This window comes from Sparassis crispa (genome assembly GCF_003851025.1).
Source record: "Sparassis crispa DNA, contig_000015F, whole genome shotgun sequence".
In the NCBI taxonomy this organism is placed as follows: Eukaryota; Fungi; Basidiomycota; class Agaricomycetes; order Polyporales; family Sparassidaceae; genus Sparassis; species Sparassis crispa.
The window spans coordinates 715,657-740,791 of NW_020939762.1; the positions used below are offsets into that span (position 1 = coordinate 715,657).

A 25,135-nucleotide genomic window follows, 5' to 3' on the forward strand; every position below is an offset into this window, starting at 1 on the left:
ACATGAAGTTCGTCCACCACCGGACAACCTGCTCTAAGTATCTTACCGCAAGGTCTCGTTCAGCGCTTGTCAGTAGGGCCAATTCACCTGAAATGTCCCTCATGTCACTGATACACTTTCAAATGCTACAGACTCGGAACTTCTCAGAAATATATGCGAGAGCTCGAGACATATGTATCGCAGTGGGGCTACCGACAGTGCCTTCCAAAAAATGCTGTGTGCACGAGCGTGAACAGACTGATCAATCCTGCAGCGCAAAATGGTAGGCACAGTTCTGAGGCATTCGAAAAATGCCCATAAACACCACAGTGTAGCAGCAATGCAGCACAGTCGCACCAATGTGTATTCCAGATATTAGTTTATGGGTGCGCCGCTGGGTACAGTGCCCAGGATGCGTCCTGCCTAACTGGACGGCGCTCCTCCTCAAGGTCACAGCTTCGCAACAATCATCAGCGTACATGGATGTGGAATCACGTCGATTCTGTGATTCTCAGGAAAACACGCATTCTCCTGGAAATCTCACACTACCGCCTTCGCTCCTTGAGGGATTCACAAGCCATAAAAGAAAGTTCCTATTTAACTGAACGTATATCAGATGGACGCGTGACTACAGTTCAGGAGAAAGCATACGACGCGCTCACTGATATACAACTACTACTCCTGTAATCAGGATCTTCATGAAATACTTGCACGTCGTCACAGAGATACATGCCGCTAGTGCTAAGGGATCTCTTTAGCGCGTAGATAGAGGTCGAGTCGCGGGTTTGTCAAAGAGAATCGCAGAATTCATCCACGCCAGACGCCAGCATGACAGCGCATTCGTGCACCATCTGGACCCTTCGGGAGAAGGTGCCATTTGATGCACGGAAGCGTCATCGGACCCGCAGGCCCGACCAAGGTCCGAAGAGTGTTGTACGAAGAAGCTCAGGACGTCGCAGCAGATACTTAAACCTTGAAGCTTGATCACAGCTGGACGCTGGCGAAAAGATACATGCGTGTTATCTAATACGCCAAATAACGTACGTGAGCGTCGCCGCCAAAGTAGAATGCACATCCATGGGAAGGTCCACGGAGAGAAATAGAGATATGGACAGCACTATCGTGCGTGCGTACCAGGCAGTCGATATAGACCGCTCGCCGTGGCAGATGTTGTGACGGTGAGCGACCTTGAGCCGGACCCATTGTTATCAAAGAATGGATGGGACACAGATGAACGCAGATTTCGTATTCTGTCAGAAATAGACTTACGCAAGTTACTACATTTTCGGTATGAAACGACTATCGTGCTTGTAGTTTCCACGATCAGCGGAGTTTAAGCATAGTTGGATATCCGTCAACCAAGACCTAGTAAAGTTGTCGCGCAAAGGCACAGTGGAGTGCCGAAAGAAAGAGTGAAGTGATTCTCACCATGTTATCGTCCAAGACAGATGTGTCATCCATGTCTCGCTTCAAATAGAAATAATTATATCACGGTATCATCAAGTCTCTCGACTCCGATCTTGAAAATGGGATACTTCCAAGACAAAAACAAAGATATAATGCAAATGCCTTGCACGACACATCAAATAAGCGTTGTTCAAGCAACGAGAATCACCCACCACACGTCAAACCTGCTCACTATACCCGTTTCCACTTCAAAACTATCCAAACAACCCATCGTCTCCGCTCCTGTTCATCATGGGTTTCCGCAACCTCCAAACACCACGGACGACTCAAGTTCCCATTCACCTCTCTCTCCACGGCTTCTTCAACGTCCAAACCACTGTCAACAGCCAGCCTTAGGAAAGCGTCAATCGTATAGCAGCCAGTATGAAGACCAGCAACGAGGTAGACCCGGGCGGACGGCGATTTCTTGAGTGTCAGATGCAGCGATTTGATAAATCGAGAATGGAGCTCCGGATTCCACAGCGTATCCGCGGCAACAATGACATCGAACCCTGATATCTCCACATTGCCGTGTGACGAAAAGAGACTCGATGGATCAGATCCCCACGCATAAGCAACGACACTACACCGATCTACAACGCCATTGCGCCCAACATTATCTACTAGAGTGCGGATGAGGACCTCGTCGGGATAATCGCTCGAGACAACGCGGACTTTCGGGTAGTATCTTGCTATCAAAATACCTGGCAAGCCCGCACCTGCGCCGAACTCGAGCAAGCGGAGCGACTGGCCCTGAAGCGCGGCCGACGCGATGTGATGATCGAGATGTAAGTCGTCAAGATGGTCCGCAGTGTACAGAGATGAGATCCAAATCGACGAAACGTGCAAAGGCCAGTTGGCAGGCTGTGTGTCGGGTGTCCTGAGCGTTATAGTGGACAGCGGGGCAGTACGGGATTGTAGGGGATCGCCCGGTGAGGAGAACCGACACCACTGCGATTCGGGGCAGCTGTAGACGAATTCTCGCCCCGCCGATGACTGCACTACGGGTGTGTAGTCGTATAATGTCTGTAGAGAATCAGAGAGAAGGTCTTCTGGATCAGTCATGGCCCGAAGGCTCGACTGAGGAACCGGCGAATAATGGCAAGTAGGAGTTGCTGAGACATGCCACTGGCACGCCGAGTGACTTCACTTTGGCGTCTAACGCGTAAGATCACGTGTGGGTGTCGCGTTTGGGCGTCAAACAAGGTGGCCTAGGTGCCTTCATCTTCTGCACTTTCATTTCCGCCATAATTCTATCTGACAATCTGAGCTGTGCTTGTTATCTATATCTAATACTTAAAGAGGAGGGTGGGGTTTTCTCAGACCATGGACGAACCTCTTTCCTCACCCGAACGGTACGATTTTGGCATCCTTGTTAGTGCTGCTGTGGTCTCATTTGCGAGAGCCCAGTAAATCGGTGAAAGTTACGTATTCAGCGCGCCGAAAGGTGAGTTGGTTATGGTACCAATGATGCACTCGTGCTGATATACGTTTCAGAGGCGAAATAGTGTTGCAAACTATGCAGAGTTGGTCCCGTTTTTCGTGCGCAAGTGGCTACGATCTGATGGGTCTTGAAGAGAATCTTCGGAGGAGTTCAAAGACGATGAAGATCTGAAGACTGAAGAGTCGGGAAAGGTGTCTGTCCAGAAGAAAGGGACCACAAAGGTATGTTCTCGCGCGTGTTCGGAGATAAGCTAGACACGCAGTGAACGATCTCTCGAGTCGCACTGAACTGCACTACACGCGAGGAAACTCTTTTGTGTAGAGCGCGTTCGCATGATATGCGTTATATAGTGGTCTCATTCATCGTTTGTAGACGGATGGCCCCAAGAGCACTCCTAAGAAGGCCGATGTAATGTAAGTGTGGTCTCAAGAGCTGGTGCGGCACTTGGACGCGAGTGTTGCTAAACTTTTTGTCAAGGCCGCCACCAGCGTCCACGAAGCGCCCTAAGGACGATGCCACACCAGCGAAGAAGCCTGTCAGCAAGGCTAAGAGAAAGCCAGATTCCTCAGTATCTCCTGTATCCAACGAAACGAAGTCTACACCGAACGGAAAGCCAGTATCTGCAATTGGTTCGAGATTGACGAAGTTCCCGCAGACCCCGTAAGCATCAAAACCCCAGGCTTTCTCGTTTCTCTATTTATTCAATCAATTCACGACGCAGACGCGCGCAATCGCCCGACAGTATGGCAGATGATCGCTCGTCGATTGGAGAGTCATCGAAACCCAGTTCCAGAGCGCGCAAGACAGAAGCGGAGCGCAAGGAATTCCTCGAAAGCGACCCGTACTCTGGCGAAGTCGAACCTCATCGCGTATTCTGTACTGCATGCAAGGAATGGGTGCAGCTCAATCCGAAACTACGATATATCATGCGTCTGTGGCTGGTGCACCGCAAAGAGTGTGGGAAGCAACTCGGCAATGACGAGAAGTACTGCTCATGCGAATCTCTTCCCTTTCCTGTACCCATTCGGTGTTGTACAGGAACGAGACCGAATTGAAATCTGAAGTTGCACCAGACGAAGAAGACGACAATATATCCGTTACTCCGTCGGAGAAGAGTGGTACGAGGAGACGTGGGGCGACTGCAACGTAGGTTATATGCCTGATGACAGATCTCGTGGCTCACTGGACTATTGCTCGTTCAGGCCAAGTGCTCGAGTTGCCACAGCGGAGCGGAAACTCAAGCTTGTCAATGACACACAAGTGAAGGCTTTCACTCCTCACACTGTGGAATGCGCATCGTGCATGGCTACCGTGACACTCGATGGAGAGATCGAATACGATGTGACTGAATGGGAGAAACATAAACTCATATGCTCCGGGTGTGTTCGACTTTTCTCGCGGCGTAGGCGCTTACTGATTTAATTATGCGTAGCATCTCTCCGCTTGTGCAGACTGCCGAAGACGCCCTGGTACCGCCTGCGAGTGTTACGGAGGGGCAAGACGCCACCAGGCCACCACCTTCCACTGCATCGACCGATGCCACAATGATCGAGGCGGAAGCATCTCCTTCTCGTACCGGACAGAAGCGCTCCCGCGAGGACGACTCCGAAGACCAGAGACGGTCTGTTCGTCCTCGCACGAAGCTATACACTGCACCGGAGGGCGATTCGCCCGGCATCATGGATTGGATCATGCTTCCGTTCCACAACTTCGTCAGAGGATTCCGTGAAGGGCTGTCTTCGGATTAACATCTGACTGCTGCAGATCGGTTTTTTTTTGCTTCCGTCTTGACTATAATTGCATCATCTCCCACACTCCTTGTTGATCTTGTTATACTCGTGCACGTTACCTACCGCGTATATACTGTCGCTTATCTCATTGCCCACTCGTTCTCCCGCTCGCGTTGCTTTACGTCTGAAAGTACATGTCGGCGTCGGAGCAGTGATGATGGAGCAGAGCTGCACACAATCTGGAATGATATACTTCCGCGAACCTCCGCCGGGCCTAAACCGCACCGGCGTGGCGAGGCTCAAGTCAGCGAGCGTGCTTCGGGGGACTCCGACCCAATTATCCCCTCCCTCACCCGCGCTGCACCAGTCTGGCTGTGGCGTTCCCTCTTCTCTCTGTTCCCCCCCTCATCCACTTACACGTCCCCCACACGACATATGGAGCTCGGAAAGCTGTGCGGAATTTTCTAGGCCTCTCAATATCTTTTCTGAAGACCGCATACAGACTGCTCCCTGATGGTGGCCAATACACCGCACAAAGACACGGACCCCCCTCCGAGGTGCGCATCAACGGTTTTCAGCCGCATTCTTGCATTCGTTGACGCTGCCCCCCCCTCTAGGACACGTTCAGAATCTCTGAATTATCAGGGTACGAACGTTTCTCCATTGTATAGCAGGGCCCTTGTATTCAAGCATTGTGGCCCCCTTCCAAAATAGGCCGGCAACAACGGTTGTCGGCTCCCCGAAAATGCCCACAAGCCAATTCAGGTGGGGGAGCTCCGATGGCTGCGCTGCGCTTGCACTGAACACGTCCTTTCTCCAGCTACGGCTTGACCCTGCTCGCCTCCCTCGCCGAGCACCACGAGGGCGGCACACACAACATCGTGGCCGCCGACCTCGACGAGCCACCTGCACCGGAGAGTCCCCGCAAAAAGACATGCTCGCTCTCCGACTCTTCCAAGTGGGTTTCCTTCTCCTCCGTCGCATCCCCTCCGCTCACCGCGCTGCTCAGTGCTTCCTCATCGGGCCGACGGCCGACGTCAGGCGAGAAGCGGCGGGAGAAGAAACTGCGCGAAGATCGCATGGCGATCGTGCTCTCGCCTCAGATGGTGCAGTGCCAGCGCTGCGGCGCAAAGATCAAGCTCTCCTTAAAGAGCACGTACGACCCGTTCCACTGGCAGAAGCACAGGGAGCGCTGTCTTAAGCGTCCCGACGGCGTCGCCCGCTCGATGAAAGCGGCGACAGAACAGGCGAGTGTGCAGGCGCCCCCTTCGTCCCCGAGGCGTACTGATGTTTCCCCCAGCATAAACCCGCGTGGCCCGCAGAATCCAAGATCCGCACAGCGTCCAATGGGCGTGCGCCGTCCTCCCTAACACCGCCGCTTACTTCCGACGGGCTCGAGGACGACGAGCGCTCGAGCGAGGACAGCGCCGTGAAGCGCGAGTTCGCGTCGCCTCCCACGCTGCCGGAGCCCGAGCTCGCGCTGCACAAACCGGACGCGGCGTTCGAGGACTACCTCGTACGTTCGCACCGACGCGCCATGCGCGAGCTGTCCCCGCTGACGGTCGACAGCTGCCACAGTTGGACATGGGCGCAGCTCAAAGAGCCCATCTGGATTGACCAGTCTGGCGCCCTCCTCGCATTAGATGACGACGCGGACGATAGACTGTTTCCCGCCTACCTAGATATCAAGCCCGACCCGTAGGACGGCAATCCCGTGCCGCGCTTGTCTCCCCCGCCCGGACGCGCGACGTCACTTTGACGCGCTTCTATCCCATCAGTGATCTACCGCTTGTCTATCTTCTTTGCTTAAGGTATACTACGGAACACACGCATCTCTATCGTCGTGCTATCAATTGCTCTGCTCATGTTGTCACTGTGCATATATAGCCAGCCCACTCACATCTGGCCCCACGCCTTACATACACCACAGCCTAGGAGCTCAAGTACTCACTGTATCACTGTTGTATATTGCTCTCGCATCTCGCATAATCTGACAGTCGTATCTACCCCATGTAACATACCGCACATTAGCCACCCGCATACAAGTTCCAAAATATAGAAACCCAGTCCGACTGCTACTTCACCCCACCGCTCGCGGCGCAATATCGTCTTCATCTTCCGGCGGGGGCTTCACGATGCCGCTTCGCAGCATCTCCGCTACGACCGGATCTGTGCTCGATGTCGAGCCGCTGATGCAATGTGTCATCGAGGACGTAAGATGTCACGAAGCCCCGACGCAGATCAGCACTCACAGGACCGCCCTCACCACTCCGCGCATCACCTTCCCGCTCGGAATTTCGATCTTCTCGACGCCTGGTAGTGCGTCTGCCCTCGTCGGACCAAGATTGAGTAAGAGAACCGGTTTGCGAAGCTTCAGCGCGTGCTTTAGTAACCTGGTCAAGGACGGTCAGCAGATTCAAGATGATGTATGATGACGGCGGGGATGGAAACGGAACCTGAATGCGGAGAATGTCGCAAGGGTCGTGCCGACCATAAAGAGCCTATCGCAGCGCTCGATGTCGGCGAATCTGCAACCATAAAGGTTGTCGGTAATTTCCTGCGGCGATACTGGGAGCCGCATCAAACTCACGATCTGTCTTTTATCTCTTTGCTAATAGATTCGCCGAAGAAGATGACCTCCGGTTTTTGCTACGGCGGAGTCAGAGATTGTTAGTTGACTATGGCCAGGGGCACTCACTACAGAGTTTCGGCGGTTCTCCAGAAGACATGCCGGACAATCTGGGACCTCGAAGTCCTCGTAGGAGACGCCCTCGAGTACCACCTGCACGGAAGCTATACTTTTCGATAAACTAACAGTAGGACGAACCAAATACGTACATCACCGTCGGGATTCGTCCGGGGCTGGCTCCCAGTCTCCTCGAGCTCGTCCGCGAATGCCTTCCACTGCGGATTCGCAACGGATAGGGCATGCTGAAAGTCGTCCCTGTCGGTGAAATGCCCGGAGGCGCATTGTACCTTCTGCGACGCGTACAAACATCAGCGCTCGTCCTCAGATAGTGAGAGGAGAATAACTTACATGTAGCGTGCCATGTAGCTCTAATATTCGTCCTTCCATTGTTTTGCGGTCCCAGACGCGCTCTAGTGCCTTATGGTGCAGTCCGTCGACGTTCTGCGTGATGAGCTGAGAAACAATATTGGTATACTGCAGTCCTGCGAGGGCGAAGTGTGTCGTATTCGGGAGCGCGTCGCGCACAGGTGGGTAGCCGAGGTATGAGCGAAGCCTAAGCCATATTGTGGGACGCACACGGGATGGATCATCTAAAAAACCTTACCAGTAACGCTTTCTGCGAAGTGTTAGTGCAAAGTGGATAACACGGAAAATTTTGCATACCTAAAGGCAATTCCTTTCGTCGTCCCATCCATGAGCTCATGGTACTGTCAAATGGTCAATATATGCGTGAAAAGTGCACATGCAAAGGACGCACAAATATTGGTCTACTCATTCAGCATTCAGCAGAGCTCCAATGCCATCGGAAAAGTAGATGCACGCACTTGTAGTTCGGGTTGAGATACCTCCCTCTCTCGCCGCGGTATGCTCTGATGCCCGAGTCGACGCTCACGCCTGCGCCTGTGATGACGGCGACATTGCCGGACGCGATGAACTCAGCGACACGAGCTATAGCAGCTGCGGGGGAGATGGTCTGCGACGCTGTGGCCGTGCGGAGGAGAGCGTCCGGGATGGTGGGGACAGACACGCGCATGCCGCCGCTCGGTCTCGGAGTCCCCGAGCCAAATACCTCTTTCCCTCAGACCACGACGACGAGGCTCTCGACGATGAACGGGCCAGCGCCGCCGCTCACGTTGCTGACACCAGGCTTTGCCCACTACTCTCTCGCCTGGTCTCCGTTCCACAGCACCCGTCTCGCCGTTGCGTCTTCTGCAAATTATGGGCTGGTCGGCAATGGGCGACTTCACCTCGTCTCCCTCGGACAAGGTCCAGGAGGTGTACCGGGCCTTTCTCTCGACAAGCAGTAAGTTTCCGTGCCACGCCGACTATGGATCTGTTCACAAGGGCGCAGATACGATACGCAAGATGGCTTGTATGACGTTGCGTGGTCGGAGGTGCACGAAAACCAGCTTGTGACTGCGTCAGGAGATGGCTCAATCAAACTGTGGGATGTCATGCTCAATGTGAGTCTCTCGGAAACTGCGAGTAGAAAAATGTTAAACTAACGTCTGCGCAAGCGTTAGGACCTGCCAATACGTGCCTGGCAGGAGCACTCTCGCGAGGTCTTCTCGGTCGATTGGTCGAATATACAGAAAGACACGTTTATCTCCTCATCGTGGGACGGTACGGTTAAACTGGTGTGCGCTATGCCTCTGTATCTAGCACATTCGTCTGACTCGCCCGTGAAATAAAGTGGACTCCCGACCGCCCGCGCTCAGTAACCACACTGCAGGCACACCGCTCTTGCGTCTATCAAGCCCTCTTCTCCCCCCACCAGCCGGACACGATTGCCACATGCTCGACGGACGGCACGCTCAAGATCTTCGACTTGCGCGCTCCCGCATATGCGCCGACCGGGAGCACCTTCACGGACCCCCTCTCCTTCGCTGCGCTGACGGTTCCCGCGTCTGGCACGGAGTTGCTTACGCTAGACTGGAACAAATACCGCCCGTTCGTGCTCGCGTGCGCGGGCGTCGACCGCACCATTAAGGTGTGGGACTGTCGCATGATCAAGACCGGCGCGGACGCGACGCAGCAGGCCGTCGGCGGGACGTGCGAGGCGTCCCTCGTCGGGCACGAGTATGCCGTGCGCAAAATTAATTGGAGCCCACACCGCCCGGATGTAATTGCAAGTGCGAGCTACGATATGACGTGCAGAGTGTGAGCAGATCTCGTCTGGCAATGTTGTTTTTATTCTGACTTGACATGTCTGATACAGGTGGTCTGCGAATCCGACGGCAGCTGGGACGCATTTGTTGTATATTCACGACGCACATACGGAGTTTGTCGCCGGCTGTGGATGGTCGTTGTATGATGAAGGTGTTTTGGCCAGTTGCGGGTGGGATTGCAAGCTCAATGTATTTCATGTATAATAGATCTGTCTTACTATCTACCAATCCATTGGTTTCTTGCAATGCCCACAGCGTTCTCGCTGTGGATGTGAACGAGAGATATCCGTGTTACACGGTACACTAAGGTAGCAATTATATCCAGAAATGCATTGATACAGATGGTATATATAGATGGAAAGCGAAAGCATATGCAAAATGCGAATGTCAAACATTGTACTACACCTTCGTCTTTGTCCTCTGCTCGTAGATCTCCACATCTATGGTCTCCGTGCTGAGGAACCGCCAGATGTGAACGAGCTGCGTCTGGCCATAACGCCTCAGACGTCCGACGGCCTGCGTCTCGCACGCATCGTAAATCTCCTGCGAGGGCGCGAGCAGCGGCGACAGGAAAATCGCATGGTTGGCCGACGTCAAGTTGGCACCACTAGCGCTCTCATCCATGACGTTCAGAAGCAGCACCCGCTCTTCGCTGTCGTTTTGGAACTTCTCGAGGTTCTTGCTCTTCTGTGTCGCTGTACCTTTGATCTCGAGGAAGCTGATATGGTTTGCCGTCAACGCTTCCCCGACCTTCTTCATGAGATCCGGGAACTGCACGAAGATGAGCACACGTTCGTCACTCGGTATCTTCTTCCTGTAGTAAGTATACACGATGAGCGTACTGCTAATCTTTGAACGAACGTTGAGACTTACTTGATCAGCTCAATAATCTGCTCTAGCTTGAGGCCGTAATGCTTGCCGCGACCGTCGCGAGCTTCGTCGTCCACACCAAGGGTGTCACCCTTCACGACGTTCAGCGCCCGCGCAGCGGCCTTGCACCTGCCCGAAGCTGCATAGACGCATTCCTCTCTCTCGGCGGACGACATGACGCACTTGAGACAGCCCATGTGGCCGCAAGACGACAAGACGGCGACCTCATTGATGGGGACCTTGTCTCGTTTGCAACCCGGACAAGAGACGACCGGAGGAACGTCCAACTGCCTCTGCAAATCTCGGACGGCCGTGAAGTACCGCAACGAGCGCACTCGTCCCACCAACTCCTTTGTCACCCGGCGAATCTCGTGCGTCTGCTCGCGGTGCTCCCAAATGAGCTCCTTAGTGCTATTGGGGAGCTGTGCCTTCTTGTCGTTCTGCCGGTTGGTGACCGTCTGGAGGGGCTTCGGAACGTTGGCCTGATCGAGCAGTTCCTGGACGACCTCGGTGGCGTCTACATCGCCAACGCCTTCGGTGCGCGACACTCGATTGTACTCCTGGAACAAAGACTCTTCGCCAGTCTTCCCAATGCGCTTCTCCATCTTGACGGCTTCGGTGAGCTTCTTCAGGAGGTCCGTCTTGCAGTTCTCCAGCTGCTTCTTCCGCTCGTCGACGATAACCTCGCAAGCCTTCATGGCGTTTTCCTTGTCCGAGGTGTCAAGCTCAAAGTGAGAGCAGCGTTTGAGGAGCGCTTCTTCCGCAGTGCTAGGATAGTAATTTGATGAGATGTCGCGACATGTACGCACACGAGATGAGCACACACCTGCTGTCCCCGAGGGCTTGTGCCATACGCTTCTCGCGATCGCTTTCGCTCTTCTTTCCGCGCTTGATGGTCATGTCGAGCGCACGAAGATGGTGTTCGAGCTCAAGATAAATGGCTCGTTCCGCAGCTGGAAGAACAACCTTCTTGATGATTTGCTTCGAAGGGATCTCATCGATCTCAGCGATGTTCTAGATACGCATATATTAGCAGTTGTCGATATGAGAGAGAACGGGAGGTCATACCTGACGGACGAAGCGATCCAAGAAGGTCTGACCGACCTCGTGACGATGAGCGTGCCATTCCAGCGTGTGTACTTCACGAAACGAGTGGAACTTCTCCACCGCTGTTTGCTCGCGTCGCCGCTTCTTGACCTGGACGGACTGACCTTCGCCGTCATCGTCGATACCGAGATGCAGGTTGAGGAACGCCGAAATAGTCTTCAGCGCCGCGAAGTCATGAATGGGAGGAGTACCCGAAAGCACCCAGTGCCGCTCGGCGGTCAGCTTCGTCACTAACGAATGGATCTTGCCATCCAGGTACGTGTACTCGTCGACGACCTTCCTCGCAAAGTGGAACATCTCCAGCGGGGGCGCCTGCATCTGCGTCCAATCCTTCTTCACCACATGCGATCCGAGCTTCCACGGGTCCGAATCCTCCCTCCGCTTCTGTTTCTTCGCAGGCCGGTCGTCACCGTCAACGGCCTTACGCTTCTTTGGTGCCTTCGCCTTGCCTTTCCCCTTGGTGGTGGGTGGATCGTCCACATCCATCTCGTCCTCTTCGGACGTCGCCGTACTCTTACTGCTAGCAGCCCTCCCTTTAAGCTTGGGCTTGGACTTGGGCTTCGCCTTGGATTTCGACTTGGATTTCGACTTGGATTTCGACTTGGTCTTGGGAGCGTCGTCGTCGGTATCTATCGCGTCCTCTTCTTCAGATGCAGTTTCCTCCGCAGAGGACTCCTCGTAAGCGGACGACGCGGACGTGGTGGCGATTTTGGAGCGTTTACCGCCCGCCGTCTTCTTGACAACGCGCTTCGGCTTGTCGTCTTCCTCGTCATCAGGGTTGAAATCGTCGTCCGAAGCCGCCTGCTCTTCGTCCTCAGACAGTACGATGGCGACTTTCTTCGTGGCTCGCCGCTTCCGAGGTCTCGGCATGTCTGAGTCCTCGTCCGCTTCAGTGATTTCGGGAGTAGACGAGGCAGCCGGGCTTGAGGCCACCATCGAGGACTTGGGTGAGGACGCTGCGCTCGAGCTTGCTGCGGAGAGCTTGCGTTTAGGAGGGATCGGGATGACCACTTCCATGATCATACCTGTGCGTGGGCTCTTCGAGGGAGCATCAGCGGAAGGCGCAGGCTCCGCGGTAAGCTCAGGCTTCGCAGCAGGCTTCTTCTTCGTCTCTGTACCTGTTGCTTCAGCGGCATCGCGGTAAGTCTTGCCCTTCAGCCTCTTGGTCGGCACAAAGAAGTTGGATTCATCCTCATCTATTTGTGAGATTAGCAAAGACCGGAAAAAGCTCATTGCGAACGAGTACAAACCGAGCTTCCGTCCTTCTTTGATAGCATCCATTACTTGAGTTGCCCCTTCGTCTCTCAGACGGTCGACCTGACCACGGAGGGAAGACAGGATGGCGTCCAGCCGTGCGTTGAAGTACCTGCCGTCGGCAGCGGGGAAGCTTCCTGCGCCAGCGAAAGCCTCGAGGTTTGCAAGATACACACTTGAGTGGAAGAGGTTAGAAGCGACAACGACAATATCGGCCTCCTGCACCTGCTCTATCGTAAGCGGGTTCAAGTTCGTCGCCGTCGAGAGCACGATGACCTTGAACCGCTTCCCCGTGAACTTCTTCACCTCCGACGCCCACTGGCGCGTAAGGTGGGGCGGGACGATCACGAGCGTCGCCTTCACGGGAATCTTGCCCTTCATGTCCTTGACTTTGCGGAACTCCCTGTCGACGTCCTTGGACGCGGAGTCGATGAGCCCGAGCGTGATGGCGGTCTTGCCGTACCCGACCTCGTCCGCGAGCACGCCGCCGCGGATGTGCACTGGGCGCTGGGCACGACCCTCCGCTCGCCAGCCGAGCGGCTCGAGGATCGCTTCCGAAATCTCCTCTTCGATGAAGGGAGGGGCGTCGACGTCCTCTTGCTGCAGCATCCACGTCAGCGAGCGAAGCTGCTCAGGGCGCAGCGGGATTCTGAAGCTCGGCGGCTGAGCATGCTCCGGGTCCCGTCGGTTACTCGACAGCTTGAATTTCGGGAGCTGAATCTTGGCCGCGGGAGTGAAGTCCGTGTTGAGCCGCCACGAGACAGAGACGCTCTCCGTGCGACCGGCCGTCGGGAGACGCGACATCGCGCGGTGCATCAGCGACGTAATGTTCACGCCAATGCGCACGATGCCGACGCCGTTCTCCTCAAGCTTCAGCTGCGTGACGAAAGGCGCGGGGCGACCTTTGAGGCTGCGCTCGTACTGGCCAGCCTGAACGGTATCCTCGATGGCCTTGATCTTCTTCTGGACCTTCGTCCAGCGGATCGCAGGCTGCAACGGTGCGCAGCGTTCGCAGGTCGCGTGATTACCCTCGAGGGACACGTCCCGCCAGTTGTTGAACTGGTCGCCTACGTTGCGGATGCGCTCGATGAGCCAGGCGAGCGCCTTGAACGTGACGCGCTCGTGAACTTTATCGACCTCCTTCCACGTCCCACGCGGCCATTCGGGGCCGGCTTGCTCGCCGAGCGGGACACGGCAAACGAGGAGCGCGCTGGCGCTGCCGCAGGCATCGTTGGATACGCTAATCTCGAGGTTGTCTCCGGGGACGGCGAAGATCGCATCGTGGCCAGTGCCGGGCTGTAAATCGTACAGTCAGCGGGGAATGGAAAAGTCGTGGAATACACATACCGTCAACAACACCGCAGAAGACTTCGTCCACCCATACGGGATGTGACAGTGTACCTTCTCCACCTCAGCACTGTCCGACTGCCGCCACTTCGAGTCGAGCTGGCAAATAATCGGACGCGTCTCGCCATACTCGTACCGCCGCTTACTGATCGAGAACACGAAACTGTCGTCGGCCGGGTCTCCACAACGTGTAGGGTCCAGGAGGAAGAATATCGGCGGCAGGCTGGGGTCCTGCCCGGTCTTCTTGTGCAGGGCAGAATTCGCGGTGCCACACTTGTCCAGGAGTGTATATGTGCCTGAGATATCGAGGTCAAACTGGCCAACGTTGTCCTCGGGGACGGTGACCGTGAGTATTGAATTCACCATCTTCTCCTTAAACTCCTTGCCCTGCAGCCCCAGTTTGGCCTCCCACGCCGGAACGAGGTCGCTACCCTTAATCGTGAGCGGCACCGAGATGGTGTACGGCAGGGCAAACTCCCATGTACCCTCGAACAAGCCATTGGTACACACGAAGCGGCCCACTGGGAGTGCGAGCACCTTGCGGAGCTCCGAGTTCGCAGACTCGCGCTCCTCGGGGCGCGCAAAGAGGCGCCACTCAGGGCGCTGGGGGTACAGCTGCAGCTCGAGGTACGCTGCCGGTGACTGGTACGTCGCGACCCATATCTCCTGGCGCTTCGGCTCGACGAAGCGCAATTCGTGCGCGGTAGCTCGCAGAACGGCCGCGCACCAGCCCGCCCAGCGCTTCGCCGGCACGCTTGTGCCCGCGGCGTCCTTGAGCTCGTCGAGAAGCGTCTGCGTGACGTGTGCGACGGAGAGTGACATAGGGAGCATCGCCTTGAGCTGCTGTGCGAACGCGGAAGGGGACAGACGCGGGTGCGCGACGACGTCGATTGGCGTGAAGTTGTGTTCCGGCCGCCCGCCGCACTTGACGCAGGATGAGGCGCCGCAGTCGCGGCATAGGTTCAGGGGACGGTCCGTGATGTCCTTGCGGCCTTCGCACTCGCACAGCCGCGCGCTCTGCTCTGCGCTGGCAAGCAGGCGTGCGAGAGCGATCTCCGCGGTCGACGAGAGGTCGAGCGGCTGCTCAGTCAGCTGGTCTTCGCCCGAGACGTGGTCCTCCACTTCGACAATGGACGCTGAGGAAGGCCTGTCCACCTCCATCACATCATCCTGCACGCTCGCGGCGTCCACGTCCATGAGGTTCTCGTGCTTCTCCTCGTACGTAGCCGAGTCACTGCCCTCCTTGAGCAGCTTCCTGCCCACGATCAGTGCGGCCATGATGCACGCGCCCACGACAGTGGTAGACATAGCGTTCCCGGCCAGATCAGCAAGCTGATCCTCCGTCTCGCGCGTCAGGAGCAGCTCGTCAATGGGGAGACCTTGCATGGACAGCGCCTCGAGACCGACCATTGGCCCACCGCGATTTGTGATGTAGGGAATCATGGACGGGGTGAGACAGGGGCATATTCCAACCTTGTTTGATCCAATTGTGCGGTCGACATTTTGAGATAAGTTCCAAACTTGCCTGCAGCACAAAAACAATATAAGAATACATGTCCGCAAGGTATACATGAGTGAACAACGTACGTCTTGTAAGATGGGTCGACGCCCTTCACGGCCGAACGAAGGATACTGATATCCATCAAGTCCCAGACTCGCTCGACCTGGCCAACAGCCCAGTCGTTCCAAGCAAAGTCGGGCATCTTACAAAAACCACCTACGGAAAATGGTCAGTTGGTAGACTTCGAGAATCGGTAACGAGAATTCACCTTCGTCCCAGTTAGTGAGCGGGCGCTTCCCACCCAATTCTTCCTCGAGCCTGGCCCGCTGATGACGGGACTCGCATCGCCCCCAGTCCGTCCTGCCCGTCCTCCTATCAACACCATTGAAGCTCTCTGATACAAGCTTCTCCCGTGCCTGGTAAATGCGGGGGTCGTCTGACGGGAGAAGGAACGCGTCGAGCGTCGACGACGCGGGCCTCTTGAGCTTTCCGATCCAGTCCTTCCACTGGCTAGGCATGCGCGAGTGCTGCTGATCGACAGCGAGGAGGTATACGCGCGTGCGAGTGTGCGGGATATAGAAGTTCTTGGTGTCGACGCGCAGGTGCTCAGCGGAATAGCCCTTCTTCTCGAAGTACTGCACGACGCGGCCCCATGGCGCACCGCAGACATTCTCGAGTATGACGAGGGGTGGCCTATGGTTCGTGACCCAGGACATCATACCGCGGAAGGTGCGACCGGACTCGCCGTTGGCGTCAATGTCCTGCTTCTCGTTGTTCAGGTTCGAGTAATCGACGCAGGACGTGCCTGCTATCAAGATGTCGACATCTCCTGGAACAGGCGCGAGCGCACCGTAAGCAGTGGTGCTGAAAGAGAGTCAGGTTACTTCAGAGCAAAGATAATGCAGCAGACGTACGCGTGACTGTCGCCCAGCTCACAAACATCACGGAAGAGGAGCGGCGGCTGGAAGTTGCGCTCGATATACGCCTGCTTGAAAGGCTCGATCTCGCACGAAAACACGTGTTCAAACTCGAGATGCACGTCGTAGTGCTCGAGGATGGAGCGTCTGATGAGGTCGAGAGCGAGAAGGGGTGACTCGGTGCCCGAGCACATGGTCGCGATGCGCATCTTGCGGCCTTCGAGATGCTGCGCGACGGTCTTTATCTCTGGAACACGACCTACGAGGTCAGAGAAGATGGCGGGAATTCGATGGATGGGCGGGAGGTCGGACGAGTCGGGAGCGGCGCCCTTTGATGTTTCAGCGACCATCTCGACGTCGGACGACACTGCAGCGGGCTCGTCCTCGCTGGCAGTTTCCTCATTTTTGGCCTGCTTTTTGTGGGTACTCTTGCCACCGAAGAAAGAGGTGATGGATTTCTGCCCCTTGCTGGAAGACGCTTTGGCTTGACCTCTGGGCATAGCTGCAGACGGTCGAAGTTGGGAGAGAAAGAATACGCGACGCGTCCGGCTGGCCCGCTTAAATAGTCACGCTCACGATCAGTCACTCGTGACTGTAACGTGACTGTCCTGAATTAGGGAATTTGAGCGTGGCCATTTTTCGACAAATCCCTGTAATTTTTGAGCACCAAAATCGGGAATTCAGGGCCACAGCGGAAAAATAGCCTTGCCCAAACTGCCCATTCGCACGAAAAGGGTCACGACTTAAAAGAGCTCACGGCCAACTGCGCACACGATACCAGTATCTTACGGGCCACTCGCTCAAGCTGGGAGGGAATACAGGCTTCAAGATTTTATAAATTTTAGTAGATTAGATTTACAGCTCCCCTCTTGCTCGGAGTCGTCCTTCAAGGTGCGTATTTTGTTCTAGCGCCCGTAGTAGTGATATCGAGCGTCATATAGCGCCTGTGATGGCTTCGCAGCTCGCCAACCTACAGAGGAGATTTAGACAGGTTTTCGGAGACGGTGCCTTCGCCTGGTTTGATCGCTCCTACGTTGTAGACTGGTAAGATTTTTTCCCTTCGTGGGTCCAGACATATAATTCGACTGTATGCTGCTTCAGGACTGTCGCCACGGCGGCATGGTTCGTCGCATGGCTCATCTCAGAGCTTCCACCATACGAGCGCGACTTCCACCGCAGCGACCCGACTATCGACTTCAAGCACAGACACAACCAGTGCGCTCATCCACCTGACCGCCGCCGCTTCCTAATGCGGCCCCTGCAGTTTGACCATCGCATTCAATTTGCAGGATCAGCGGTAGCCTCAACTGGACCGTCTCGCTTTTCGTGCCGCTCGCAGTGGCTGGAGCAATAGGATGCTTCAGGCGGTCAGCCCTGGAAATTCATCACAGCTCCCTCGCTCTTTACGCCGCAAGGTCTGTAATCTTTGCTCTCTTTTCAAGTCTCTCATACTGACATCTATTTGTCGATAGAGGGACAACCTCTATAACAACGGAATTCTTGAAAAATCGTGTCGGTCGGTATCGCTGATTTTTTCCCCTTCCGATAGCCGTCATTAACGCGACACATTGCTGCTCAGGCCGCCTCCGTCCCGATTTTCTCTCGCGCTGCGACTGGGACAAGGAGATTAAAGCTTGCACAGGGTACGTTGCGTCCATATTGCATTCCATCTTCCTGTAGTCATATCATCGTCACATCTCTCTTCTAGGAAAGTCGAGACCGTGCTCGACGGCCGCAGATCCTTCCCCTCAGGCCACTCTTCGACAGCGTTCACCGGGATGACATTCCTGTCTCTGTATCTCGCAGGCATGACAGGTGCGTGGTGTTTGAGCGAGCCCGCACGCGCGCGGTCGCTCCTCGCCAGCCGCACCGCTAGGCTGGCACTCTCCCTCGCTCCCTTGGTCTTTGCGACCTGGGTAGCAATCTCGCGGGTGGAAGACTACGTGCGTCCATGGGCTTCTCGCTACGCTGATACTTTTATGCTGACCATGCAGCTGCAGCGACACCACATAGAAGACGTGATCGTCGGTGGTCTGATCGGTGCGATTTCCGCCACCGTGTGCTACCTCATCTACTGGCCGAACCCCTTCGCACCATATGCCGTGCGGACCGTCCGTGCCCCCCGTGCCCCTCGCGCACGCATGGTGTACACGGACGACGCAGACCCGCGTGACAGGTACGACTACGAGCTCGCGGGCATGGAGCACGCGAACGGGGCCCCACTAGCAGACGCAGTGTAAACCGAACGAGATGTGTTGCAATACTGTTAATTCTACTGACGACTGAGAGACTGAATCACTAACTCGAATGGATGATGATGCTATCGTGCTATGCTATGCTACTTCTGACGCGTCGTGCCGAACAAACACCCACTTGTCCCCGATCCGCTGCATCCGCCCCACACCGCCCACACCGCCCACGGCCCCGCCCTCGCCAGAAGAGTCCGGTGAGCCCTGCACGGGCAGATCGCTAGCATTCTCATTCGGCGGTTCCCTGCTCTGCTCGTCGCCTGCGCCCGCGCCAGACCAGCCAGCGCCAATGCCATACTCGCCTCCGTAAGCTGAGTCCACAGGGTAAGCCCGTTCCGTGTATTCCGCGTCTCGGCCATTGCCGTACCCGTGGCCCCCACGTCCTCCCCCTCTTATCCCACCGCCGCGCCAGGCCGCACCGGTTTGCGCCTGGTATGACGCCCCCCAGGAGTTATTCTTCTGGCCGGCCCACTGGCTCGCCTGCTGCTGCTGCTGCTGCTGTTGTTGTTGTTGTGTACCGAACTGACTAGCTACAGCGAGCCCCATGAACCCGCCAGACATCACGAACTGCATCAGCTCCGCCTGCGTGGGGAGGTACCCGTGCGTCACCGCCCACGCGTTGCCCAGCGCCTCCCACGAATGCGCCTCCGACGGGTCGAACGCTGCCACGTCGAACGCTTCGAGCCCCTTCTCCGCTGGCGCGCCTTCTGCGCTTGCTCCAGGCGCAGGCGCAGGGGCGGGATCCGTCAGTGACTCTGCGCCTTGTGGAGCATCGGAGCCTCCGGATGTGTGATCTACTGTAGATATTGCGTTTGGCGCTGGTTTGGGCACTGGCGGCGACTGGTGTCTCGCCACCAGTGCTGGAGCTGCAGGTGCAGCTTGTGTATCTGCGGCCGGGCGCGAGGGCGACGCCGCTCTGAGATCGCGTCCGAACTCGTCTTTGCCAGTGTCGGGCGCCCGCGAGGGTCCTGCCGCATTTGTAGTAGTAAAGGTCGAGTCCCTGGTAGGATACTGCGATGCGGAAGGGCGGCTGGGTGGGCTGTATGGCTTTACGTCTCTGCGTCCGCCGTATCTATTAGGTGGACTGCGAGAGCGGCTGCGCCGTCCTCTGGGTGGGGGGTCCCCTTCCCGGTCTCGGGGTCTGTCTCTGTAGTGATCGTAGCCGCCACGACCGCGACCGCGAAACCCACCGCGAAACCCACCGCGGAAGCTGCCTCTAACGCCGCCTCTGAAGTCGCGGCGGTCGTTGTAGTAATCATCGCGATTTCTGTCACGCTCTGGGGCGCCGTACCTGTCATGATTGGACTCTCTACGACCGGAACCGTTATGATCATCTCGATTCGGTGTACGCTGCGAGGGCCCTCCGACAGGAGACACTACAGGAACAGCATTTGATGAGGATGATGGGACTAATGACACGGGTAATGGTAGGGGCTGCGTAGGCACTCCACTTCCCAATTTCGCTGCCTGCGTTAAATGTTGGAACAGCGAGAGCTGATTCGCATCCAGCACAGGCGTGGCGGCTGTGTTTGGTGTTGTTTGGCTGCCATACGATGAGCAATAGAAACCAAAATTATTCGACCGACTAACTCACCCGTTGGTACCGGCCACTGCGTTCGCAGCTTGACTCAAAAGCGCGAGTAGTGTCGATTGGACTGAACTGGGATCAGTCGCTCCCCCTTGAAGCACCGATGCCTGCGGCGGTGTGGCGGACGTCGAAGGAGTAGGATGATTATTGTGCGGATCTCCAGCCGCGCTTGTGATCGCTTTGGGTTCTGACACACAAACTAGGTTTCAGTTCACATTCTCACATTTTCTCGTCGTGGCGGGCAACCAAAAGAATGGGATTACGCGAATGGGAGATATACTTAGCGAACACAAATCGACAATGATAGGCACCTTTTTCCGCTGCTCCCTTCAGTAACTTCGTCAGACGAGCTAGTACATCCGCAGGGAACGTATTCGACTTGATCCAGATATCAAGGATTTTCTTGGTTTTATCCTGTGGATCCACGGACAGAAGTAAAGTTAGGACACATAGCTACGTTCACCCGGAAAGAGAAAAACTGGGCTGTCCGTGGTATCGCACGACGGTCATGTGATGGAAGGTCAGCAGCGTTATTGCGACGCGTAGGTCGTCACGGTGCACGAGATGCTACAAAACAAGTGACCAGGTTATAGACCAGAACTACACGCGAATTGGCTGGAACATCAGTTAGGAAGATCTGCAGCCCTGAGGTAGCCATACATCATTGCAGTTTGAATCCAAGGTGGGCCACTGCCTGGTCAAAATCAAAGACACCACAGGCGAACAAAAAGCCACTCGGTCCGGAGCACATCAGTAGTAGGGACACTGCACTAAAACTAACCTTCGATTCGCTCCCGGAAGATACCATATCGTTGAACAGGCCATCCAAGATACCTTCCATCTTCAACAGGAATGTGGCACAGTTGCCCTGCTCGGCGTTGACGTCCCCCGTAAGGCCTTGCTTGGTCACCTGGTGACGTGCGGCGCGCGCTAACGCGTCAAAAGTATATAGGCTGGAGACTTTGCAGGACGTCGATAGAGACTTGTGGGTGCGATAAAGAATTGACACCAGTTGCGTGTCATTCTGTTCCAAACATGCGACAAGGTTCAGTGCCACGCGTCTCGAGCCACGAAAGGGCCACGTACCTGCATACACTTCAAGGCGATGTCGGTCAAAGTCACCATTTTCGACGCAGAGATCCGCTTTGCTCGCACAACATCCTTAAGTGTGGATTCAAACGTCTGCAGGTGCGAAAACATGAGTGATGCACTGCAATCAGAAAGAGATTCAGGTCGTTGTATTACCTCAACAGACGCCATAACACATGAATTTGCGACTATTAAATACTGGAGTGGCCGTCGTTGTCGTCGTTGAGGCCGTCTTCGGGTGTGGGTGAAGCATACAAAGGAGGTTGTTTGGATCTGTTGTGGTGGTCCGTGCGCTACAAAAGTTCTCACTTACGTAATACACTCTCCTTCATCCAAACGTCCATGAAGTGCAAGCAGTATGTAAGTCAATTGCCAGTTCCATAGTACCGTATCATCGTAGCAAGGAAGAGAAGGAGAGAACACCTGAGTATGTGGAACAGCTAACTATGAATGCACCGGGTGACCCTGTAGTAGTTTATTGATGGTATTTGTTCGCAACGGCGTGTCCGCAAAGAGAGCCCGTACGAGCTTCACCAGCTCTTCAAGCTCGAAATCAACGAGAGCACCCTCCTCGAACAAGTATGATATATCAGCGATAGATGCTTCCTAGTGATGCGCCAATTAAAAATGTTAGCACGATGAATATGAGCAGAGGATAGATAACTAACCAGAAGCTCCGAGAGGTATGAGAATTTCAGCCATGATGGTACATACGAAACAACAAAAGATGGCTGTGAACGAATACCGCACCATCGGTTATCGTGAGCTCAAGTTTACGGGGATGGGCTCTTACCTGGTCAGGATTCTCTACGAATAACCCCTCCAGGGCGTTCAAGATACGGCAGAGCTCACTCAATCGGTGCGACTCCACAGCCGTGATGTCAGGAAGCGCCAGCATATCCGTAAGAATGCGAGACAAAGCAGCATCTACAGCTGAACCTATCGCAAGGTAGTACTTGCTCTTGTTCAGATTAGTCTATCATGGGCGTGCCGGCATAAGCAGCCATCCACTGCAATATCAGTACTTAACAAACGCATACCTTCAGTTGCTGTGCAAATTGTCGTATCCGCTGTAATGTCTTATTGACAGCATCTTCACATTCATCAAAGCGATCCTGATCCATCGTGTCGACGAAGCCCTCAGCTTTGTCAAGCAGCTCATTCGTGCAGACATTTTGCCGACCCTTGGGAGAAAAGAGTTTACTACAAGAATAAACATGGATACCACAGTAGAACGTACAATGGTCTCCTCAAACCAACTGTCGCCCAAAACATTCATCGCTTCTTTACACTCAACCAGCTTGTCCTTCGCCGAGCACATGGCGCCCTTGAGATTTCGCACTATGCGGTCAATCTCACTCCCAATGTACAAGCAATCATTAGAAAAGCGTATGGATCTCCGAGATGAAGATGTCAGTTCCACTGAAGCCGACACCGGATACAAAGCACGATAGAGTTCCAGCGTCAGCGGTGCCGCCTGTAGTATCAGGGCTCCTGCCCGTGAGCCTGACGAAGCGTAATAAGCAGACAAGATCCCGGATGACGCTAGTTCTGCGCCCTCTGCCAAAACGTCTTCTACGAGTCGGATCAGCTCCTTTGTACGACCGGAAACTACATAAGATTCCTTGATCACCGTGGGGGGTGCATACTGCTTTGGCGCCACCGATATAACAGGTGTGGGTGGGGGAGGTGCAATGAGCGGAGGAGACTTCAGTGGCGACGAATCCACATCCATGCGGTACTTCGACGTGAATTTCTCCAACCGTTTCGCAGGCTTGGCGGACGCATCCGTCCCGTGTGGAGAGCCTTTCTCTTCTGGTGGATCGTTCCACCCATCATCCCAAGGACTGTCGTCCGCAGCAGTTGTTGAGCTTCCAGCTGGTGAACTTTCGTCGTCGTTCCACCCCCAAGCATCCCCTGAGTATTCTTCGGCCTCAGTACCATTAGAAGCTGGCTCCAGTGGAGGTTCAGGCTGAGCTTCCGTTTCGGGCTCGGGGTCGAGCTCATCGTCGAAACCCCATCCATTTTCCTCGCCGGCGCTAGTATCATCATTATGAACTGGTCCATCCTCGAAACCCCACGCCACTTCACTTTCCTCTTCAATAGCTTGGGGTTGCGCCTTGCGGGGGGGTTCAGGAACAGTCGGGGCGGCCGTAGACTCTGGCTCCGAGGTGATTGTCAAATCCACATGGAAAGTCCGACTTTCATCCTCCGGATGCAGAATGGTGATCCGAGCACTCTCAAGGATCTCTACGCGGCGCTTGCGTTCGTAGTGCGACCCCACGGTGCTCACCCAGGCTTTGACGTCCCGATCTCCGCTATGGTCTCCCAGTATTAAGCCAATGTACTCATCTTCGAATGCCACTGCTTGACGAGTTAGATTCAAAAAATTGGGAAGCTTTCCAATGGATGAAGGCAGCGAAGGAACGAGCAGGTGAGTCAGTACAGCTGTTTTGATAGGCTTGCAGAGAGAATATGGGAAGGCTGTAAGTTCCGCCTCAGGGAGATAAGGGAACAGGTGCGTATTCAGAAATGTGAGAACCACGGATAGATTTTCTAGCCGGGATGTTGGACTTGCCGAGTCCGGAGGCGAGGGGAACATTGTCAGTTTGTGCTCAAGTGTCCCGGTCACATCTTTAACAGACGTCACCACAACGGCCACTGGCTGCTTCATCAGATGTTCAATATAGAGTGCGGACAGATCCCGTCGCAAAGACGTGAGCTGGGCGGTGAGGGAGGCCACCGAAAGGGCAGAGAGGATCGACGCCAAAGACAGGATAGTCTCCGACTGTCTGACTGATGTAAGATGTATTAATGCTTAATAACACGGATGTATGACAGAAATACCTTGAATTGAGGGACAAATGATGATTTCAGACGCAGAGACCTGGATGCTGCGAGTATATGCGTCATTCAGCTGCTCTTCCGTACGTGCCTGCATAGCCGCGCAATTGCGCTAAAGGCCTCACTCAACAGTGGTGAAATACTCTATTACGTGTGACAGACCTTCAAGTCCAGCATGATCGCACTCTGGCCTAAGGGGGAGGGAGATTCACCAAGGAGTCGATCAAGGTCCCTGCAAGCTCCCACAGCCTGAGGCAGTTTCCCATTGTGGGTCAGTTGCGACAGGTTGTAGAAGTCGCCCCTGCAGCGGAGAAGATGGGATAGTGCATTATACTTGACATCTGCGTCTGACGTCTCTTGAGAGAGCGACGCATGTTGAGTCAGTGCAGTGATCAGTGTAGGTATGAGACCTGACTTCACATGAAATCAGCGCGTACACACCACGGGAACCTGCAGAGGGCACAAACGTACCTCTGGGTCCGACAGACTACTGCTGAGAAGGTCGACATTACTCGTCAAGGAATCCAACCGTTCCTGGATAGACTTCGCAGCTGACATCTGCCGCTCTAATGCTGGGAGGTCCTCTGACATCCGCTCATGTATACGTCGCTGCAGGTCCATGATGAATCGGAACTCAGGACACCAGTAGGCAGGTAGGTGCACACCTTCGTTTGCGTTATGGTATCATCCAGTTCCGCCACCCATGAGGAAGCCAGCTGCGCATCAAGAGACTTTGCCGTCGCCTCCGATATCTTGGTCAATATTTTGGTGGATACATCCTGTGGTTCCTTCCTGCGCGGCAAATGTGATGGAATAGGGAAAGCCATTGGCCATGCAGCGGTAGAGTACCGATCTGGTGCTTCCTTTGTGTGACACCCAGGCCTTGGAAGTTATACACTCGGCCAGCAGGTAC

The 25,135-nt window shown here is 55.1% G+C and overlaps 8 protein-coding genes across 8 annotated transcripts; 3 read left to right on the plus strand and 5 right to left on the minus strand.

Moving 5' to 3' along the window:
- Positions 1-1,617: 1,617 nt before the first annotated feature.
- On the minus strand, positions 1,618-2,490 carry SCP_1602530 (Protein N-terminal and lysine N-methyltransferase efm7; the record flags this gene model as incomplete). Its single annotated transcript, XM_027764702.1, has 1 exon — positions 1,618-2,490. One exon carries the CDS (start codon positions 2,488-2,490, stop codon positions 1,618-1,620), a length of 873 nt encoding a protein of 290 aa, XP_027620503.1.
- Positions 2,491-2,751: 261 nt separating this feature from the next.
- Positions 2,752-6,216, plus strand: SCP_1602540 (hypothetical protein; the record flags this gene model as incomplete). The annotated part of the gene is made up of 18 exons (XM_027764703.1): positions 2,752-2,780; positions 2,836-2,872; positions 2,923-2,951; positions 3,003-3,090; positions 3,242-3,282; positions 3,347-3,529; positions 3,591-3,854; positions 3,908-4,015; positions 4,072-4,248; positions 4,302-4,490; positions 4,812-5,051; positions 5,102-5,156; positions 5,217-5,245; positions 5,314-5,364; positions 5,420-5,557; positions 5,609-5,846; positions 5,900-6,115; positions 6,169-6,216. 18 exons carry the CDS (start codon positions 2,752-2,754, stop codon positions 6,214-6,216), a joined length of 2,160 nt encoding a protein of 719 aa, XP_027620504.1.
- A 463-nt stretch (positions 6,217-6,679) lies between these two features.
- SCP_1602550 (NAD-dependent protein deacylase SIR4) lies at positions 6,680-8,321 on the minus strand (the record flags this gene model as incomplete). The annotated part of the gene is made up of 11 exons (XM_027764704.1): positions 6,680-6,788; positions 6,852-6,992; positions 7,056-7,127; positions 7,190-7,248; positions 7,298-7,381; positions 7,438-7,578; positions 7,637-7,841; positions 7,893-7,904; positions 7,952-7,995; positions 8,046-8,055; positions 8,113-8,321. The coding sequence occupies 11 exons, from the start codon at positions 8,319-8,321 to the stop codon at positions 6,680-6,682; spliced, it is 1,086 nt and encodes a 361-aa protein (XP_027620505.1).
- A 73-nt stretch (positions 8,322-8,394) lies between these two features.
- On the plus strand, positions 8,395-9,660 carry SCP_1602560 (Peroxisomal targeting signal 2 receptor; the record flags this gene model as incomplete). The annotated part of the gene is made up of 5 exons (XM_027764705.1): positions 8,395-8,591; positions 8,640-8,751; positions 8,812-8,925; positions 8,982-9,448; positions 9,507-9,660. 5 exons carry the CDS (start codon positions 8,395-8,397, stop codon positions 9,658-9,660), a joined length of 1,044 nt encoding a protein of 347 aa, XP_027620506.1.
- Positions 9,661-9,855: 195 nt separating this feature from the next.
- On the minus strand, positions 9,856-16,952 carry SCP_1602570 (hypothetical protein; the record flags this gene model as incomplete). The annotated part of the gene is made up of 9 exons (XM_027764706.1): positions 9,856-10,270; positions 10,330-11,094; positions 11,153-11,340; positions 11,395-12,629; positions 12,684-13,983; positions 14,035-15,559; positions 15,622-15,751; positions 15,804-16,399; positions 16,450-16,952. 9 exons carry the CDS (start codon positions 16,950-16,952, stop codon positions 9,856-9,858), a joined length of 6,657 nt encoding a protein of 2,218 aa, XP_027620507.1.
- Positions 16,953-17,401: 449 nt separating this feature from the next.
- SCP_1602580 (Probable diacylglycerol pyrophosphate phosphatase) lies at positions 17,402-18,692 on the plus strand (the record flags this gene model as incomplete). Its single annotated transcript, XM_027764707.1, has 7 exons — positions 17,402-17,496; positions 17,554-17,667; positions 17,742-17,867; positions 17,925-17,968; positions 18,032-18,095; positions 18,161-18,395; positions 18,453-18,692. 7 exons carry the CDS (start codon positions 17,402-17,404, stop codon positions 18,690-18,692), a joined length of 918 nt encoding a protein of 305 aa, XP_027620508.1.
- Positions 18,693-18,785: 93 nt separating this feature from the next.
- SCP_1602590 (hypothetical protein) lies at positions 18,786-21,549 on the minus strand (the record flags this gene model as incomplete). Its single annotated transcript, XM_027764708.1, has 7 exons — positions 18,786-19,929; positions 19,993-20,244; positions 20,296-20,476; positions 20,601-20,703; positions 21,071-21,313; positions 21,376-21,471; positions 21,535-21,549. 7 exons carry the CDS (start codon positions 21,547-21,549, stop codon positions 18,786-18,788), a joined length of 2,034 nt encoding a protein of 677 aa, XP_027620509.1.
- A 273-nt stretch (positions 21,550-21,822) lies between these two features.
- Positions 21,823-25,049, minus strand: SCP_1602600 (hypothetical protein; the record flags this gene model as incomplete). Its single annotated transcript, XM_027764709.1, has 9 exons — positions 21,823-21,984; positions 22,047-22,109; positions 22,172-22,354; positions 22,419-22,562; positions 22,619-24,174; positions 24,226-24,334; positions 24,385-24,636; positions 24,694-24,831; positions 24,888-25,049. 9 exons carry the CDS (start codon positions 25,047-25,049, stop codon positions 21,823-21,825), a joined length of 2,769 nt encoding a protein of 922 aa, XP_027620510.1.
- Positions 25,050-25,135: the final 86 nt, after the last annotated feature.